A 21,990-nucleotide genomic window follows, 5' to 3' on the forward strand; every position below is an offset into this window, starting at 1 on the left:
GGAATGAAAATCAGTAAATAATAGACATGAGAGAAACATGGAGTAAAAGACTTGACATGTACGCCTGCATAGCTCTGTGAATCATTTCATTTTTATAATGTCATGCATATGCGGTTAAATGTCATACCATGCATAGGTATATATGTTCATAACATCATCAAGCCTCTGAGGGCATCCCATCATATCATTTCGACCACTGTGGGCAAATCATCAATGTATACTAGCTGATCAGGTGGTGGTGCGTATATAACGCCATAACCTTTTCCCATATCCCATATACATATAATCGCCATATGGTCATGGGTCAATGTACATGTATAAATGCATGAAATGTATAAGAAATACGTTAATAAGATTTTTTCGGAATGTCATAAGAATAATATGACTGTCGGATATATTTTATCAAATACGTATTTTTCTAAGACCCGTGAACAGAAGATATAATAATAATTCACATAGGGAATCAAGAATATAGACACCCCTAATATTTCTATGAATAGAGTCATTTATGCAAACTGTGCATTTGCTCATTTCGTTTGTATTATTTGGATCATGTCAAAAGAAAGAATGGATAGCCTTAACATACCTGAGTCGATTCTCTTGAGAAAGATTATACCGTACTTCCTTAATATTGTAATATTTCACAATAGTAACATAAATCCAACGCCTACTAATTGCTCCATCGTGGTAATTTGGTACTGGGGTATGCAAGTATTATGATTTTCTTCAATTATGGTCTACTGCAAGTTCCTTATGGAAAGAACAATTAGTTTGCATCTCCTAGAATTTTTTAAGAGACTAAAATGAAGCCAAATGGTCTCAAATCTTAAAGTGAGCTTGAATGAAATGTGGGCCCACTTCAAGTGGTGACTAACCACTTAAATCTTCAAAATTTGACATCTTGCAAGACCCTTTAAGAGTCATATGAAATCTTGTTGAGTCTTTTACCGTAAGTGACTTATTTACAAGCTATATGAAATCCCTTACCTTTAGGATTTGTGGTCCCCACTTTTGGGGTTTAATTCATCCAAAATTGCCCTAACATGCTACCTAGCTATCAAGACCAAAAAGTCACAATTACTTCAAGGCCTTGCTGCCACGTTGGTTGATTTCATTATTATCCAAATATTTGAATTAATTATCCATTAATCACTTGATTAACTTGTTAATCTTTCATTAACCAATAATTATCCGATTATCCACATAATTAAAAATTATCTCAAATTATTTAAAATATTGCTCATTTTTAGCATACCTTATACACCTCACTATCATAGCCATGTGATACCTTGTACGGTACTAGTCAATAAATATCGGGTATTTTAGTTCGGGCCATATTTTATCCCAAAATGTCAAAGTTTTCTTTGATTTGTTTACCCTCTCACCTTCACAAATTTACTCATCACTTGTTTGAAATATCATAATGCTTATAATCTCCAAAATAATCTCATTCCCTAACTTACGTCGATTAACTTACGACGAAACTTTAACATACGAAAATGCGGGATGTAACATCTCATTTTCCGAGCTTCCATCAATTTTCTTATGGCGTACTTCCATGTACGAACACATGGGGTGTAACATCATTCCCCCATTTGGAACATTCATCCTCGAATATTGACTGATGCACTTATCATTTTCATGACTTACGCCTTCCGAATACTTTAGTACTCTCATTTCCATCTAGGAAACTGTTCTGTGAATAATTCCAAAGGCCAAGGCATTTCCCCCCTTTAGGCCTCTTTCTCATACTGCGACTTGTGGTCGGAATCCTTCCAATCTCATAATTGTTGCTACCTTCCATCATGCAGCATGTACGACTCTGATCTTGTAAGTGTACCTATGTGACTCTTCTTTCCTTTTTCCTCCAGTTTTTAGCCAATTCCTAGGCCTCACTTTGTAAACATTTACAGAGCTTGACAAGAGGACCCTCTGGGCATCTATATGTATAATGAATTTCTTTGCTCGGTACTTTGTCGAACTTACGAATATTGCTATATCTTATTTCATAGCCCCGGTTATCCATCCGTGTGACTTTACTATATCTAGGTAGGTCATAATATACCATAACTCTTACTTCGATTTATCATTACTGAGGCCTGCTACCAAACTCCAGGTTATTCTTGTTGCTTATACCATATGTATAAATCTAAGTCCTTTAATGCTTCCTCATTACTGTTCATCTTAAGAATGACGGCCTAATCTCATCTCATACTTTGTGACTTTTGTCCATCCATTATTGATTCACCTCAATATTGATCTACAATATACCACTGATAACTTGAAACTTCTTACGTAATTACTAGGGTTCACATTGCATCGTAGAATATTTGAAGTGATTTTCCTAATCCACCTAGGGGTAATACGATACTATAGTTCCATAATCGTATTTCATAGCATCCCAATGTGATTCACTTACGTGGGTATTTTAATCCTGTACAATTCATGAAATCCTCTTCAAATCATTACTCAATCGAAGACCCAATCGTCATCCTTTATCTAACACAATTACACCCTCATTGTACTATCAGGGCAGCATTCCATCTCTTCTAAATGCTACTAGTCTTAGACTCCTTTGAGTTCATATAGGCTATACTGAGCTTGGTATAACTTATAGAAACCATCAACTCTTCTTGTTTTCATGGATTAATCCTAAGGACTTATCCATTCTCGTCACCTTCTCACTCGCCCTTTCTTATCCTTACTCCAGTCTTCCTAAAACCCTTTCGCTTTACCATACTTTAGCTTACGACCTACACATACTCATTTATACTACTCGTAACCTTCCTTCAAATAGTTTGCACCACAGATTTCCTTATGTTATTTTAGAATATCAAGCGAGACATCACATCGTCTCTAACTCTTCTTTACTATCTTGACTAGGCCTCTCGATACCTAGAACCCATAGGCTGGAAGATACGCCACTGACAATGCCGCTATCATTCTTGGATACTGAATACCAGTTCTTCTAGCCTTCTATCCGAAGTATGGACTATTCATGATCTTCTGCATTTGAGTATCCCGTACGTTGTTCACCTTTACCTTACTTACCTTAAAATCTCGCATCGTATCTTTTATCTCTTTCATGACCTCCCTTCCACATAGGTATAATTCACGACCATAACTTGAAGCTCTATTATAACACTTGCACCTCTGGTGCATACACACTCCGGTGGAAGCTTCATATTGACTTCTTATGAGGTTGGTACTTTTCTGACTGGCTTTATTGTAGAGCCGTTATAGAATATAGCTATTGTACTATCTCTCTTATACCTTTGATATTAAGAATGATTCTGCAATGTCCTCAATCATGATTTCTATAATTTTCTGGGTCCAATAATCAGACTCTTGATTTACTTTGTTGATGTAACTCTTTAGTTTCCTCTTCCTTCTGATCAGCCTTTATGTAGGCGTAAGCTATCTTCCGATCTGCGGCTCATGGCATTTCTTTAGCCTTTCATGGGCGCTATGGAATACCCATGATACAATCTTCTAACGATTCAATTCTTTGTCTGTGCCCTGGGCTCAATTCCTTCCTTTAACTTATACCAGAGTCTTCTATGTCTGTATGATTATCAACATACATGTTGCATGTATAAAAACTCTGAACTCGTGCGTTCATAACGTAACTAACTCTGGATTATCAATCGAATGATTCTTTCCGTTCTTTCTCAGCTTTCTTTAAATGTAAGCAATTACTTTTCCTGGTCTTCTTGCGCCCTTATTGCGTGCATACTTAGCCTACCTTAGTGCCAACACATATTGAATTCCATACAACTCATGTGATCTTGAATATCACTTCTGATTTTTCTTCCCATTCATTAGCCACGGTAGGTGCCCCTTTCTTATGGAATGCATACAGCGTTGTTGTGAAACTGTTGTTATAATATCACTTTCTCTTTAGGTCACTGAGCTTAGGTCGAAGCCTACTTCCTTACTTCCTCAGCTAGTCTTTCATTGTAGTATATAGGGAGAATCCTCTTACTCTTGTAAAGCTGTGAGCTTATTACATTATATATTCGACAAACCTTTTGATGTCCTTCCTTGCCTATAATTATCCGTAGTTACTTACTTCCATGCCCTTGTGCTTGTAGTGTTGCATCAAAACTGATATTTTGACTGTCTTCCCAGTGGCTTTCTCTTTTATTTCAGTAACACTCATATGGTACCTTTAACTATCCCAACTCCTATATGAATATTTCTCAAGGATCACGATGTCATATCTACGAGACTGAATTCACCATTTTGGGTTTTACTATGTTTATCTTGCACGATTTGCTAACTCGTCTGTAACCTCATGTTTAGCCATAACTAGGCTCTTCCTAAATCTATTACTGACTACTCGTTGGCCCATTCTCATATCAATATTCCGCGTAATCTTTCTTGGGTTATTTCCTTTGTCTTAACTTACCTCTCGCAATGGCTCCTTATTAATCACTAACATCTCGGGCAAGAACCCTTACTTCCTCTCCTTGACGTCGTGTTTGCATAATGCTCTGGTATCGTAGCATATCTGTAGGCTTTGAATAAGTGCCATCTCATCCCTTTTTCATTTTATCGCATTCTTCCTTTACCATTCCATAATTACTAGAACCACTTAATTCTGACTTAATGCCACCTCACTCTACATTCCCCCCTTTAGGGAAGTACTAATATTTAGCACTACAACGATCTACCTATAGATGTTTTACCTCTTCATCATTGGTGACTTCTTGCATTATCGATGACCCTTACTCGCCTTGCGGTAATCCTTCTGTACCAAGGATAACGAAATTCCTTACTCGCAAGAGTGGCACTTAGTGTAACTGGCACACATACTCCCTTAAGCTTAACTTTGCTCACATTACTTGCATTAGGGAAGCGTCTTCCTGAATGACTATTCTCTGAATTTCTCATGAATCTTCTTCTATTGTCCATTCTATTATTGTCGGAATGAAATCTGAAACTCTCATGATGCCGAGTATTATCCAATCACTCAGTCCCTAATTCACATTTAGTTTATCTTGTTCACCAGCCCATACTGATTTCTATTACTTTGGAGTCTAACTTTTCCTTCCGGTAGTTGCGTTGGAGTCACGAACTTATTTCTCGAAATAAGGATATGACTTTATAGCCTATATTCTTTTGTTGCCTCAAGGCCTGTCACCTCTCGTCTTTTTCTTCACTTGACTATAGGCTCTGCAATATTGTCGTCTTTTGATCCATGTATCATATCTTACTCATAATACTTCATTAACTCTTTTCTTATTTTCCACTAACATTTATGTCTATCACTTTATTCTGAAAACTCGAACAAGACATTCTTTTGCTTTTAGCTCCCCTTGCTCCATCTACTGGCTCTTCGGGTTACCTAACATTCTTTCTCTACTCGAGATGGGAGACACACTAAGGTAATATTTATCCTTTCCAGGCTTCCAGTGCCTATCTTCATAGTACTCATATCTAGTTGTACTATTTTAGAGTGCACCATCTGGGTGTCTCACAAGGAGATCTATTAGCACATTTGCAATATCTTTCAGAAATGTCAGCTAACGCTAACAATCCATCAACCATTTTAGGTAACCCTAACCCCAGCTAGATCCTGATATCCTGCCTTCTCTTATACTACTCAAAAGGCTTATATTCCTCTGCGATAATCTTCATTAGCTGGGTAGCTCGTACCATTTTTCATCTTGCTTCATTTACTTGCTGAAACTTGTATTTACATTCCGATTTTCTTATTCCTTTCTACCGTAAGAGTGGATAGACATTCTTGCCTTAGGGATCCTTATCAAGAAGTTTACACATCTTAGTACACACATGATCTGCTGAATATCTCATATTTATCCATCATAAGCATGATGCAAAAACTGAGTTCCTCTAACTCATCTCTTCCATATCCACATTTAATCTCTTACCAACCATCTTTCTAGATGTAGGCATCGTCGTATTCTGAATAAGATAGAGTTTAGGAAATTGAGTTCTTACAACTGAGCTCTACCACACGATCTAGAGTAAGAAGAAAAAGTGACAGTCCTAAATGCCCTGTAGCCTCCTGCTTATAAGTGTGGTGCACAACACACCCATAAATAAGACTCTACTAGACACGGCTTGTACACTCCCTAGGACAGAACTACTCTGATATCACTTTTTTCACGACCCAAACCGATGGGCCGTGACGGGCACCCGGTACCTTACTCAACCGAGTACAAGCGTAATGTATCTTTCTTATTACTTCATCATATACATGTGACATACGGGCCTAATAGGCCAACATAATTATTTATAAACTCAAAACATAGGCTGACAAGGTCGTACAATCTTTCACGTACACGACATTTGTCTACAAGCCTCTAAGAGTACATAATTATCATAAAGGTCGGGATAGAGCCCTGCCATACCAAACCATACACATCTAAATCATATTGACCAAACAAGCAACTGCGAAGCAAATGGAGTGCACCAATATCTTCTGCTGAGCTGATCGCCTACTTGGAGGACTCTTGACCTGTCTATCGAGACCTGCAGGCATAAAACGCAGCGTCCCCAGGCAAAAGGGACGTCAGTACAAATAATGTACCAAGTAAGTAAGGAATGAAAATTAGTAAATAATAGACATGAGAGAAACATGGAGTAAAAGACTCGACATGTACGTTTGCATAGCTCTGTGAATCATATCATTTTTATAATGTCATTTATATGCGTTTAAATGTCATACCATGCATAGGTATATGTGTTCATAACATCATCAAGCCTCTGAGGGCATCCCATCATATCATTTCGGCCACGGTGGGCAAATCATCAACGTATACCAGCTGATCAGGTGGTGGTATGTATATAACGCCATAACCTTTCCCCATATCCCATATACATATAATATACGCGTATATAACACCATCTAGTCATGGGTCAATGTACATGTATAAATGCATAAAATGCATAAGAAATATATTAATAAGATTTTCTTGGAATGTTATAAGAATAATATGCATGTCGGATAAATTTTATCAAATACGTATTTTTCTGAGACCCATGAACAGAAGATATAATAATAATTCACATGGGGAATCAAGAATATAGACACCCTTAATATTTCTATGAATAGAGTCATTTATGAAAATTGTGCATTTGCTCATTTCGTTTGTATTATTTGGATCATACCAAAAGAAAGAAGGGATAACCTTAACATACCTGAGTCGATTCTCTTAAGAAAGATTATACTGTACTTCCTTAATATTGTAAAATTTCACAATAGTAACATAAATCCAACGCCTACTAATTGCTCCATCATGGTAATTTGGTATTGGGGTATAAAAGTATTATGATTTTCTTCAATTATGGTCTACTGCAAGTTCCTTATAGAAAGAACAATTAGTTTGCATCTCCTAGAATTATTTAAGAGACTAAAATAAAGCCAAATGGTCTCAAATCTTATAGTGAGCTTGAATGGAATGTGGGCCCACTTCAAGTGGTGACTAACCACTTAAATCTTCAAAATTTGACATCTTGCAAGACCCTTTAAGAGTCATATGAAATCTTGTTGAGTCTTTTACCGTAAGTGACTTATTTACAAGCTATATGAAATCCCTTACCTTTAGAATTTGTGGTCCCCACTTTTGGGGTTTAATTCATCCAAAATTGCCCTAACATGCCACCTAACTATCAAGACCAAATAGTCACAATTAATTCAAGGCCTTGCTGCCACGTTGGTTGATTTCATTCTTATTCAAATATTTGAATTAATTATCCATTAATCACTTGATTAACTTGTTAATCTCCTATTAACCAATAATTACCCGATTATCCACATAATTAAGAATTATCCCAAATTACTTAAAATATTGCTCATTTTTAGCATACCTTATACACTTCACTATCATGACCATGTGGTACCTTGTATGGTACTAGTCCATAAATACCGGATATTTTAGCTCGGGCCGCATTTTATCCCAAAATGTCAAACTTCGACGAAATTCATTTTCTTCGATTTGCTTACCCTCTCACCTTCACGAATTTACTCATCACTTGTTTGAAATATCATAATGCTTATAATCTCCAAAATAATCTCTTTCCCGAACTTACGTCGATTAACTTACGATGAAACTTTAACATACGAAAATGCGGGATGTAACATCTCATTTTCCGAGCTTCCATCAATTTACTTATGGCGTACTTCCATGTACGAAAACATGGGGTGTAACAAATCCAAATGCCATGGCATCCCCCCCCCCTTTAGGCCTCTTTCTCACACCACGACATGCGTTAGGAATTCTTCCAATATCGTAACTATTGCTACCTTCTGTTATGCAGTCTATACGACTTTGTCCTTGTACGCACACCTATGTGACTCTTTTCTCATTTTTCCTCCAGCTTTTAACCAATCTCTCTAAGCCTCACTTTGTGAACATATACAGAACTATGACAGTTTGTCCCTCTGGGCATCTATAGGTGTACTGAAGTTCTTCACTTGGTACTTTGTCGAACTTACGACTATTTCTATATTTTGTTTCATAGCGTCGATTATCTATCATTATGGCATTACTACATCTAGGTAGTTCATATTATACCATAACACTTAATTCAGTTTATTATTACCGAGGTCTGCTACCCAACCCTATGTTACTTTCTCCCTACTTATCCTTTATGTATAAATCTAAGTCCTTTAATGCTTCCGCATTCTATTCATCTTAAGAATGACAGCCTAATCGCATCTCATACTTTTGAACTTTTATTCATTTATTGTTGATTCACCTTAATGTTGATCTATAATCTACCACTGATAACTTTAAACCTCTTACATAATACATTGTCACTAGGGCTCACATTGCATCGGGGAACATCTGAAGCTATTTTCCTGATCCACCTAGGGATGATACTATACTTCAACAACCGTATTTTAGAGCATCTCAATGTGATTCATCTTATGGGGGTACTCTAATCCCATGCAATTCATGAAATCCCTTCTCTTTGAATCATTACTCAATCGAAGGCCTAAACATCATCCTCTTGTCATTTATCACAATTACACTCTTATTCTACTACTAGGGCACATTCCATCTCTTCGAAATGCTCCTAGTCTTAAACTCCTCCGAGTTCATTCAGGCTATACTAAGATTTCTATAACTTACGAAAACCATCAGCTCTCTTATTTTGATGAGCTTATTCCCGGGGCCTTACCTATTATCGTCACCTTCTCACTCACTTTTTTTCTTATCCTTACTCTTATCTACCTAAAACCATGTCTCTCTACCATACTTTATCTTGTGACCTACACATATATATTTATGCTACTCGCAACCTTCCTTTATCTTGCTAGCACCATAGATTTTTTTATCTTATTCTGGAATCTCAAGCGAGACATCTCATCGCCTCTAACTCTTCTTTACTATCTTAACTAGACCTCTCAGTACCTGGAAACCATAGGTTGTCTTAGGTATGTCACACTCTTTGACACTAACTCGATGGTAGCCTGATCTCAAGTCTATCTTCGAGAAACACTTGGCAGCCTAAAGTTGGTTCAATAAGTCATCAATTCTAGGAAGGGGATATTTATTCTTGATCGTGACCTTTTTCAGCTGTCTGTAATTTATGCACATACGTAGGGACCATCTTTCTTTTTCACAATGAGACTAGTACTCCCCAAGGAGAAGTGTTGGGTCTAATGAAACCATTATCTAGCATATCTTTCAACTACTCCTTAAGTTCCTTTAATTATACGGGTGCCATCCTGTAAGGAGGAATAGATATTGGTTGCGTACCCGGCACTATATCAATGGGAAAGTCAATTTCCAGCTTTGGAGGAAGACCTGGAAGCTCATCTAGAAATACGTGAGGGAACTTCTTAACTACTAGAACTGATTCAAGAGTCAGCATTCCCTTAGCGATCATCTTCCTCGTCTTAAGGTACGAAATAAATCTACCTTTTGGTGATGTAGAAACACCTTTCCATTCTATAGCTGACTCTTCTAGAAAATTGAACTGGACTGTCTTAGCTCTATAGTCAACATTAGTATAAAAAGAAGACAACCAATCCGTACCAAGTATAACATCAAAGTCAACCATTTCTAACTCAATCAAGTCATTTGTAGTACTACGGTCGCCAATCGCCACTGTGCAACCTCTAAAAACACGCCTAACTATACTGAATCACCAACTGGGGTGGCTACCTCAAAAGGTTTAATGGCTTCTGGTTCTATCCCAAACTTAGTAGCAACAAAGGGAGTAACATATGATAGTGTAGAACCAGGATCTATCAACACATATCATTATGAGAATTCACTAATAAAGTACATGTAACAACATCTGGTGAAGCCCTCCGGTTCTGACGACCAGCCAGAGTGTAGATGCGATTCTAGGGACCGCCTGTAGTAGGAGCTCCGCCCCATCCTCTACCACGACCTGCTAGTGTCTAGGGAACTTGCCCTTGTAGGCATGCTGGTGTTGAAAAAGCTGCAACTGATCTCACTGGCTGAGTTGCACCACTACCACCCTTAGACGGGCAATCTCTCATAAAATGTCCTGACTCGCCACAAACATAACATGCATCAACAACCAACTAGCATCGACCCAAATGGCGTCTACCATAGTCAGAACACCTAAGGTAAAGTACACCACCATGACTATCTCTAGACTGCAGAGGTCAATCATATCTCAGCCCCTGAAATTATGAAGGAGTACTAGCTGCTGGTTGCCTAACACTTTGTTGTCTACTAGCACCAGATGTCTCACCAAACGAACCTGAAAACCTAGCTTTCCTTCTTGATAATTTATCTCTGTCAGCCCTCTACTTCTGTTTCCTTTCCTCAAGTGCTAAGGCGGATGCCTGAATACGTGTATTGTCCATACCCGGCTGCATAGATATAGCCATACACTCATTTACTAAGTGTGAACTAAGTCCCGTTACATACTTGCGTACCCTGTCCTCTATGTATGATACAACTGCAGGAGCAAACCTCGCCAAACAATTAAAGTAAAGGTTGTATTCTACAACACTCACACCCCATGTCTCAATGTCAGAAACTGATCAAATCGTGCTCTACGTGTCTCTATAGGTAAGTAATGGCGAATGAATGCCTCTAAGAACCCTTGCCATGTAGCTGGAGCAGCATTTGCTCCCGTAGACATCTCCCAAGTGGTACACGAACTGGCTGCTAGATGTTGTTATCTATATGATGCCAATTCAACTGACTCTCTATCTATGACATGCATAACTTTGAAGGCTCTGGCTACTCTGTCTAGGAAATCCTGGGGATCCTCTGTTGTAGTAAATCCCGTGAAAACTAGAGGCTCTAATCTAAGTAAATCACGAAGCCTAGAACATGTATCGTCACCCTGAGGACATGTATGCTGCCGTCTGGACTAAGTAGCTACAATACTAGTCAACAATCTGACGGCCTCCCTCATGTCGTCGTGCTGAGGAACCAGAGGTGAGGTAGCTGGAGCACCCCTAACCTCTCCCTGAATAGATGGAGTCTGTGAAGCTCCTAATGGAACCTCATGTCTGGACTTCATTTGCTTATCTAACTCAAGGGGTACTCTGCTATTACCCTGGCCAGCAACGGCGTTGCCCTTCTGGGCAGCTTCATCGCTACATATAAAACGTTTCGTTAGAAGGCTGAATTCTTATAACATAGCTCTATCGCATGATCCAGAGAGGAAAGAAGGACACTCATCCTATAATGCCATGTTGCCTAATGTTTATAAGTGTGGCATGCAACACACCCAAAAACAAGACTCTACTAGACACGGCTTGTAAATACCCTAGGACTCAACTGCTTTGATACTATGTTTGTCATGACCCAGTCTAGGGCCGCGATGGATAACTGAGACTAAGTGTTGATCATCACTAAACTTGCTAATAATCTACTAATCATGAATATAAACGGATAAACTGAATAAGCATAAGCATAACTTATAAGAATTGTACAATCTGGAAAGCTGACAAAGCTAACACAAGCTGACATATAAAAACATACTAACTACAGAGGTGCATAGCTACAGGCCTCTAGGAGTGCTGAACTGAAAAAGTACTGGATAGAACCCAAACTAGTTGATTGTACGCATACCAAAAGATAAGTAACTTCGGGAGTAAGCAGAGTGACTCCAACAGCTGGTGAATGTCCTATTGATGTGGCTCAAATGCTGGTCTATTTGTACATGTGCGGCATGAAATGCAGGGCCCCAGAAGGGACGTGAGTACGATATGTACAAAGTATGTAGGGTGGAAAGCATATGTAAATCATACTAAAGTATGACTGTAAGATGGAAATCTGAATATAAGCTGAAAGCTAAATCGGAGTCTGAACTATCAACTGATCTGGAACTGAATCAAAGTTTAAGCTGAAACTGTGTTGAAACTTAACAACTATCTGAACTGATACATGTTTGGTGTTATGGGATACCCCAAATCAGGTAACTGTAAAACTGAACTAGCCTCATGTATAGACATGCAATGCAAACTATAGATATACGCGTATATACCATGCCTAACTAGTGTTATGGTATATATACCCTCATTAGGTAAATATATAATCAATAGGCACGGGTGGTGTTATGGGCTATCTCCCCCGAGCATATAATCAATAGGCCTCGCTGGCGTTTTGGGCTATATCCCCCCCAGCATAATCAATAAGCCTTATTGGCGTTATGGGCTATATCTCCCTAATATAATAAATGTAAGCATGTGTGAGGCATAAAACATGTGGCAACATCATATGGACTCAAGAGATCATGAAGGAAACCATAAATGAAATCACAAATGTAATCTGACGCTCGTCGTCCATAAGTTGGACGAAGGAGTCTATTCCCATTTTAAGGAGAAACTGAGTGTGTACATGAGATACTACAGTTAATTAACTCATTAGGATCCCTCTATAATCAATTTATAACCAAGGAACTCAAGATTTGTCCAACTCTTCGAATTTCCAAAACTTTCGGCAAAGTTTCCACTAAAACTGGATGATCCCCAAAAACAATAGAAAGCACCACAATATACACGGGAATGGCTACCCAGCCAAGATGATAACATCAAACTAAAGGAGATCCAGTTATCCACAATAGTGTCAAATAATCGACAAAACGCAATTATGAACGTAATGTCAGCTCATAGTGGCTAACTTGTGACATGAAAGTCTAAATATGATTAGAATAATCTAAGCATCAACACATAATAATTAAGCTTTTATAATCTTAAATGAAGATATTATGATAATATGGATGTTAGGTATACATAAAAACATCAAAGGAACGTAACAAACGGAAGTTCGGATGGCATAGGCCAAATGGGCGATTCGCCCTTTTTGTTTTTGTTGTGTTTTTAAGTTCTAACCTAAACTAGTGTCTACCATACTTCACATGTGGAATTGAATATTATACAAGGATACAATACATGCTGAAATTTCCCTTGAACAACTCTTAAAAGATCAAGAAGAAAGGCTAGAACATAGCTAAACCAAATCATGAAACGAAACGAAAACCCTACATACCTCTTGTGTTCTTGCTTCAAAACCTTGTTACCTTTGATCCACACCCTTACTTATGCTTGTATAACTAAAATACAGAGGTGAAAATCTTCATTAGCCACGAAGCTCTTTCCAAAACACGAGTTATAAGGAGAAAGGGGGATGGCTAAGTCTTACCTATGTTGTAAGTATCGCGTTGATGTGTTCGGGTCTTGATTTTGAGTTGCGGATGATGGAATTGCTTCAAAACCCTAAGGATGTGTTTAGGAGGTCTAGAGAGAGTTTTAGGTCTGATTTGGATCGTAATGGGGCTTAGAGATGAAGGCTACAACTTTATATATCAAGATAATCCTCAACCGGCCTTGTAGGTCCCAAAGGATGCTGCTTGCGCAGTCTCGCGAAAACGTAAATTTCTCTCCACTTCGACATCGTATCGATAAAAGGTTTTATGCATTGGAAAATAGACTCGTAGATATTCAATTTGGTGGTTGTATCACCCCGAAATTCTGATTACATTGAGATAAAAGCTCAGTAACATTAGACCTAAATTTTAAATTAAATTATAAACGTAACTTGTGACAACTTTTGTCGACTTTTGTTTCCTAACTAGTTTGACTTCAAAACTTAACACACGACTAAAATACCTCATAATATCACCTTCTTATCATGTTAATCACCCTAGTATCATCCCAAAATTACGGGTTATAACATTCCCAACTTGCCATTCGACTAAACTTATTTTCTTCGATTTGTTTAGCTTCTAAACTTCCAAACCTCTTGGTACTTGAATTTCATGATCTTAATATTTGCAACCTCCAAATTAACATGATTAACTTACTTTATGTACTTTGAAATATGATCTAATTTTCGAGCATACATCAACTGACTTACGACGTACTTTTACGTACGAAAACATAGGGCGTAACAATAACTTTCCAATAATCTCTTACGGGATTGGATTGATATCTGCTAACCAGACCTACGGCATAACAAATGTATGGGTGAGCACACATCATAGCGTATATCAAGCTCCCAACAACACTTGAATATGAAACTCGAGACATATCTTTCTTTTTATTTTCAGTCTTGGGACACATTTCAAGGCTTAAAGTTTCACATCTCACCATTGGAGTATCCATGGATTTGCAACTATTCATGCGAAAACACTCCAAAATTTTCTTTATATAAGTTTCTTGAGATAGACTCAATAACTTTTTGGAACGGTCTCTTTGGATCTTAACTCTAAGGATATAGTCTGCCTCACCTATAGCTTTCATGTCAAATGACTTTGAAAGACATGACTTGATAGTTTTCAAATAGTCCAAATTGTTTCCGGCTAATAAAATATCGTCCATGTAAACAGAAAGAATTACAAACATCCCATTAGGCTTTTTCACACAAATGCAATGGTCTTCATTGATCATGGTGAAATCATACGAGAACACCTCCTTGTGAAATCTCAAATACCATTATCTTGAAGATTGCTTCAGGCCATAAATAGATCTTCTCAATTTACAGACCTTCTTTTCTTGGCCTTAAACGATGAAGCCTACAGGTTGTTCCATGTAGATTTTTTCATTTAGTTATCCATTGAGAAAAGTTGTCTTCACGTCCATTTGGTGTAATTCCAAATCCAAATGTTCAACAATAGCCAAAAAGTAAGTGAATTGAGGTAAACTTCACAACTGGTGAAAATGTTTTCTCATAGTCTATTTCAGCTTCTTGAGTAAAGCCTTTTGCCACCAATCGTGCCTTGTATCTTTCTATTGACCCATCCGTTTTGCATTTAACTTTGAGAACCCATTTGTTCCCAATAGCTCTATGCCCAGGCGAAAGGTCAACTAGATCCCAGACTTTGTGGGTATGGACTCTAATTCTTCTTTCATTACTTTCATCCACTCATCTTTCCAGGGCTCAATAAAGTCTCGGTCACAGACTTTGGCTTATCCATTTCGGAGGGAGATACCAAGAAAATGTAATCTTCAATAAGTATATTTGGGTATATTTTTCCTGGTACTCTTTTGTAGTTGAAATTCATAATCGTCAGAAGAATTTTGGGATCGAGAACTCCCACTCCTACTCGAATCAAGAACAAGGTCTTGATCGATTTAATTTTCAACTGTGTCAGAAGACATTTGCTGACTATCTGAGTTCAATATTTCATAAAGAGGCTCTCCATTCTTTACCTCTCCCTTCTTTGGAAAATTATTTTCCAAAAATGTGACATCTCGTGATTCAATCTCAGTAACACTTCCATCATCTAATTCATCAATGAACACATATCCTTTGGAATGTTCCAAATATCTTATAAAGATACATTTCTTGCCTTTTGGACCTAATTTACCTAACTTCCTAAAATAATCCTTTACACATAAAGCATAAACCCAAGGTCATAAATTATTTAAGTTTGGTTTATGAACAGTCCAAAGCTTATAAGGTGTGGAAGAAACTGATTTAGAAGGCACTTTGTTCAATATGTAGGTTGCAGTCAATAACGCATCTCCTCAAAAGGAGATAGGTAATTTTTCTTGTGTCATCATTAACGTTAGCATGCCCAAAAGTGTTATATTCCTCCTTTCTACTATACCATTTTGTTGAGGTGTGTAAAGAATAGTTAATTGTCTGGTGATGCCCTTTTCATTACACAATTCTTCAAATTGTTTTGATAGATATTCACGCCCTCTAGAGATTCTTAAGGTCTTAATCCTTTTGTCTAATTGATTATCAACTTCATTCAAATATTTCTTAAAGCATTCTAGTGCTTCGTATTTGTGAGAATTCAAATAGACATAACCAAAGCGCATGAAATCGTCAATGAACGTAATGAAATATAAAGCACCAGACCTAACCCTCACATTCATTGTACCACAGATATCAGAATGGATTAATTGCAATGAAAAATTAGCTCTCTTAGCCTTTCTAAATGGTTTATGTGTAATCTTTCCGGTAAGATAATTTTCATATGCTGGCATTTCAATTTTAGAGAAAGAACCTAAATGTCCTTCCCTAGCCAATCTATTCATTCGATCCTGCCCTATGTGACCTAATCTTACATTCCATATAATAACATCAACACCATTATTACTATAATAACATTCCATAACACAACAGTCAACACAATAGTTATACGTAGAAGGATTACAATCTAACACAATAAAATTGTAACGACCCGACGGGTCATTTTGCTTTCTAGATCCTTGTTCCCCTAAATAAGACTCCTTGTATGTGCTTCTACTATTTTATAACTTGCGGGGATAGTTATTTCGGGATTTGGAAGGGTTCGAGTTGAAATCATAACACTTAGTTCCTTTGTATTGGATTTAAAGGGCTAAGTTTGACTTGGGTCAACATTTCTAGTAAATGACCTCAAAACCAGGATTTGACGGTCCCAATGGGTTTGTATGATGATTTTGGACTTAGGCGTACGTTCGGATCGGGTTTTGGGTGACTCGGGAGAGTTTCGGCGCCTAAAGTTGAAAGTTGGTTTATTGAAGGTTTTAAAGTTCTTTAAATTTGGTTTGAAGTAGGTTTTGGTGTTATTGAGGTCCGTAAGGGATTTCTGAGCCCGAGAATAGTTTTGTATGGTAATTTAAGACTTGCACGCAAATTTTGGTATCATTCCTAGTAGTTTAGGTATGATTTGGCGTGTTCGGAGCAAGTTGGAAGAACTTGAAGTTCATAAGTTGATTTGATTTGGTTTGGGCGCGATTCTTAGTTTTGTTGTAGTATTCCGCATTCTGAGGGTTCGAGCGAGTCCGTCTCATGTTTATAAACTTGTTGGTATGTTTAGACGAGGCCTCGGGTACTACTCGGACTTGCACGGGTCGAGCTAGAGCTAAAACGGGGTTGTTAGTGCACCAGTTCTGGTGTGCCCACACCTGCGAGCTTTTGGCCGCAGGTGCGAGCTCTTGGCCGCAAATGCGGTTTTGGCCATTTGGCCAGTGGATCGCAGAATCATAGGAGCATGCACAGAAACGGCCTCGCTTCTGCGATGAAGAGTTCGCAGGTGCGAGAAGGCCACAGATGCGCTCCACCTCTGCAGAAGTGGGAGCTCATCCGCAGAAATGGAGTCAGCTAACCTGGGCTAGGACTACACCTGCGATGACTTTTCCGCATGAGCAGCGCCGTAGATGCGGCCCCAGGTCCACAAAAGCGGAAATGCCAGAGGCAGTGAGGTCTTTTTAATACGGGACTTAGGCCATTTTGGGTTCATTTATTGCATTCCTTGGGCGATTTTGCAGCTCTTAAAGAGAGGATTTTCACCTAGCTATTGGAGGTAAGTAATTTCTATCAAATGTAAGTTAAATATATAGATTTTGATAAAAATGGGATTTAACTACGAAAATGGTTATGGAATTGGGTGAAAATTATATATTTGAATTCGTGAGGTTATGGGTAACAATTATCTTCGAAAATTTCCAGAATTCGGACACGTGGGCCCGGGGATGAATTTTAGGAATCCTTCCATTGAGGGTTAGGTAATTACTCTAATAATTAGATTATGAACTTTTGAATATGTATTGACTAATTTATACAACATTTGACTAGTTTCAGGCTGTTCGGCACCGAGTTGAGACTTTATAGTGAATTTGAGGCCGGAAAGCGAGCTTTAAGACAAGGTAAGTCTCTTGCCTAACCTTGTAAAAGGGAATTTACCCCATAGGAGATTTAAATTACTATTTGCTTCCAGTTATGGGGACTACGTACGCACGAGGTGACGAGAATCCGTGCGTAGCTACTAATTATATTACGTCCGGGTAGTTTAGGACCCAAATCATGAACTACTTGTAATGTTTGCACCCTATTTGTTAATTAAAGTGCCTAAACTATATAGGAACTTGATAGAGGAATTGTAAAAGGCCGACTTCCACTTACTTGAGTTTTAGCGAGATGCTTGACCGTTAATAGAAATTCTTCTTCCTTGTGTATTAGCCTTGTGATATCTTTTAAACCGAATATTTATTAAGTATCTTCTCTTCTTGTGTAGCGGGCCGAATGCCTCGTCAGTAGAATAGATGCATCTATGGTTCATGCCGCTCGAATGTCGATAGTGTAAATATTATTCTGGATCGGTCCGTACGACCTCGGCATAATCGTGCGTGATAATACTCGGAGCTTAAATATAATTGATATTATTTAATGGCCTGAGAGGTTAAAAATTATTTATGGCAGAAACTGACTTGGGAGTTACCATTTGTGAAAGAATTATTTATTTCCTGCTTGTTATTGAGATATTATTATTATTTACATAAACCATGCTTATTTAGAATTTCTGTATTTTTATTGTTAGCCCATAGTAAGTGTCAATGTCGACCCCTCGTCACTACTTCTTCGAGGTTAGACTAGATACTTACTGGGTACATGATGTTTATGTACTCACGCTATACTTTTGCACTAACCGTGCAGGGTCTGAGGCAGGTGCATCTGGCAGTCATACCGGCGCGCACCCCCGTTACCCTGAGGCCTAGTAGTGAGTTGCTTCCTGAGCCGTTCCGCAGCACCTAGAGTCTCTCTTTTGCACTTACTTTTCTATCTACTTTTATTTCAGACAGTAGTTAGAGTTTTGTACATTCTACTAGTTGCTCACACACTTGTGAAACCGGGTCTTAGTACACACACTAGTAGACTTTATGGTTTGGAGTATTTATATCGCTTGATTACCACTCAGTTGCCTTCGTTTTATTTATTGAATTTTCTACTACTTAATTTCTTAAGAAACGGTATTTAATTACTTGCAAACTTATTAAAAGTATAATGATATGGTTAGTTAACCGTTGGCTTGCCTAGTGGCGATATTGGATACCATCACGGCCTATAAGAGAAATTGGGTCGTGACAACATGGTATCAGAGCACTAGGTTTACATAGGTCTCACAAGCTATGAGCAGGCCTAATAGAGTCTTGTGGATCAGTGCGGAGACGTCCGTATTTATCTTGGAGAGGCTATAAGGTGTTAGGAAACTACTCTTTCTTCATCTCATATTGTGCAGTTGATGTTGTGCTAAGTATCTTTCTCTTATTCTCTCACAGATGGTGAGAGCGCGCACGGCAGATGTACCCGATCATGGAGGAGCTGCTCCCCCTGTTACTTGAGTCCGAGGCAGAGGCCGAGGGAGGGCTCCAGCTCGTGGTAGTGAATGAGGGTGTCCTAGAGTTGTTCTAGTCATGCTACCAGTGGATTCAGTAGAGGATCCTATTATTGAGGAGTAGGGCGAGGTGCTTGCAGCAGAACCAGCCCCGGTGGATTTTATGTTCGCACCGGGATTCAAAGAGGTCATGGTCCGTATGCTACGATTCATGGATTCTATGACTTAGGCTGGTTTATTTCCAGCAGAACTAGCCACGTCTCAGGCGGTAGGGAGAGCACAAATCCTTACCGCTCAGGCTCTAGGTCATGCAACTGCTGTATATCAGACCCCGGGCGCACTACCCATGGGCGAAGCTCAGCCAGTTGCAGCAGCTATACCTGAGCCCAGCTACGGTCGGCGATCCGCAAACGCTATTGGATAGATGGACTAGGCTACATCCTCCTGTCTTTGGGGGTGAGCGGCATGAGGACCCCCAAGATTTTATTGATCGTGCAGGGACAGACTGCAAAACATGAGGATATTAGAGTCCCACGGGGTGGACTTTACCACCTTTCAGCTGGAGGGCAGGGCCCATAAGTGGTGGCAGTCCTATCTTCTCGGCAAACTAGCAGGTTCTCCTCCCATGACTTGGGATCAGTTCACATGCCTCTTCTTGGACAAATATATCCCACCCTCTCAGAGGGAAGAGTTGCAGTTTCAATTCGAGCAGCTCCAGTAGGGTCAAATGTCGGTGACCGACTATGAGGCGAGATTCTCAGAGTTATCTCGGCATGCACTTGTGATACTTCCTATCGATGCAAAGAGAGCCTGGAGGTTTGTTGCAGGGTTTCACTCTAGTATTCAGGCCAGTATGGCCCGAGAGGTTGAGATGGGGACTTCTTACGGGCTAGTTGTGGAGATAGCTTGGAAGATCGAGGGTGTCCATCAGCGGAGTCGAGAGCAAGCAACAAGGGATAAGCAGTTTCTATATTCTGGAGAGTTCAGTGGTGCCCCAGCTGGGGGCAGAGGTTAGTTCATGAGGGGCCAGTCTAGCAGGACCACCTATCCAGCACTGCCGCCTTCTCGGGGTGCTCTTGTGCGACCTTATTCCAGCGCCATACTGGAGAGTTCCTACCGCCCACCAGTTATTCAGGGTTCCTCCAGTGGGTATTCAGGTCATCAGTGTCAGACCTCAGATTGGCAGTCTACCATACCGAAAGGTTGTTTCGAGTGCGGGGATCTTAGTCATGTGCGGAGGTTTGGCCCCAGGCTTCGGGGCAAGGTAGTGCAGCAAGGTCAGCAGTCTATGATCACAGCACCAGCTGCCACACCAGTCGTCCGGCCACCCAGAGGCAGAGGGCAGATGGGTAGGGGTCGTCCTAGAGGTGGAGGCCATCCAGGTGGTGCTCCAGCCAGATTCTATGCCTTTTCAGTCAGACCAGATGCAGTAGCCTCAGATGTCGTGATCACAGGTATTATTTATGTCTGCGATAGGGATGCTTTGGTATTATTCGATCTAGGGTCTACATATTCATATGTTTCATCTATGTTTGCTCATTTCTTGGGAGTTCCTCGTGAGTCCTTGGGTACTCATGTTTATGTGTCCACTTCAGTGGGCGATTCTGTTGTTGTGGATCGGGTCTATCGGTCCTGTATCATGACTTTCTGTGGTTATGAGACTAGAGAGAACCTTATGTTTCTTGATATGACCGACTTCGAGGTCATCTTAGGCATGGATTGGTTGTCCATATATCACTCCATCCTTGATTGCCATGCCAAGACTATTACCTTGGTAATGCCAGAGCTTCCTAGATTGGAGTGGAAAAGATTGTTTGTTAGTGCTTCTAGTCGGGTTATCTCCTTTCTGAAGGCTCGACATGGTCGAGAAGGGTTGTTTGGTTTATCTAACCTATGTTCGGGATATTACCACAGAGACTCCGGTGATTGATTCAGTTCCCGTGGCCCGAGAGTTCTCTGATGTATTTCCTTCTTATCTTCCAGGCATGCCACCATATCGTGATATCAATTTTTGTATTGACTTGGCTCCAGGTACCCAGCCTATCTCTATTCCATCGTATTGCATGGCGTCGAAAGAGTTAAAGGAGTTAAAGGAACAGCTTTAGGAGTTTCTAGCAAAGGGGTTCATTAGACCAAGTGTATTTTCTTGGGATGCACCGATGTTATTTGTGAAGAAGAAAGATGCGACTATGTCAATGTGTATTGATTACTGCCAGTTGAACAAAGTTACCATTAAGAACAAGTACCCGTTTCCGTGTATTGATGATTTGTTTGACCAGTTGTAAGGTGTTAGGGTGTTCTCTAAGATCGACTTGAGATCGGATACCATCAGTTGAAGATTCGGGATTCGGATGTTCCAAAGACGGCTTTTCAGACTAGATATGGCCATTATGTGTTTCTAGTGATGTCGTTTGGTTTGACTAACGCCCCGGCAGCGTTTATGGATTTGATGAACCGGATGTTCAT

General features: G+C 39.4%; 1 protein-coding gene across 1 annotated transcript; it reads left to right on the plus strand.

Annotated features, from left to right (window-relative positions):
- Positions 1 to 20,542: 20,542 nt before the first annotated feature.
- On the plus strand, positions 20,543 to 21,454 carry LOC138900142 (uncharacterized). The gene has a single exon (XM_070186851.1). It carries the CDS (start codon positions 20,543 to 20,545, stop codon positions 21,452 to 21,454), a length of 912 nt encoding a protein of 303 aa, XP_070042952.1.
- Positions 21,455 to 21,990: the final 536 nt, after the last annotated feature.

Source organism: Nicotiana tomentosiformis, chromosome 10, assembly GCF_000390325.3.
Source record: "Nicotiana tomentosiformis chromosome 10, ASM39032v3, whole genome shotgun sequence".
NCBI classification, from domain to species: domain Eukaryota; kingdom Viridiplantae; phylum Streptophyta; class Magnoliopsida; order Solanales; family Solanaceae; genus Nicotiana; species Nicotiana tomentosiformis.

What these genes read in the sequence shown, in the direction of transcription:
- LOC138900142 (XM_070186851.1), top strand. Translation starts at nt 20,543, where the DNA reads ATGAGGGGCCAGTCTAGCAGGACCACCTATCCAGCACTGCCGCCTTCT.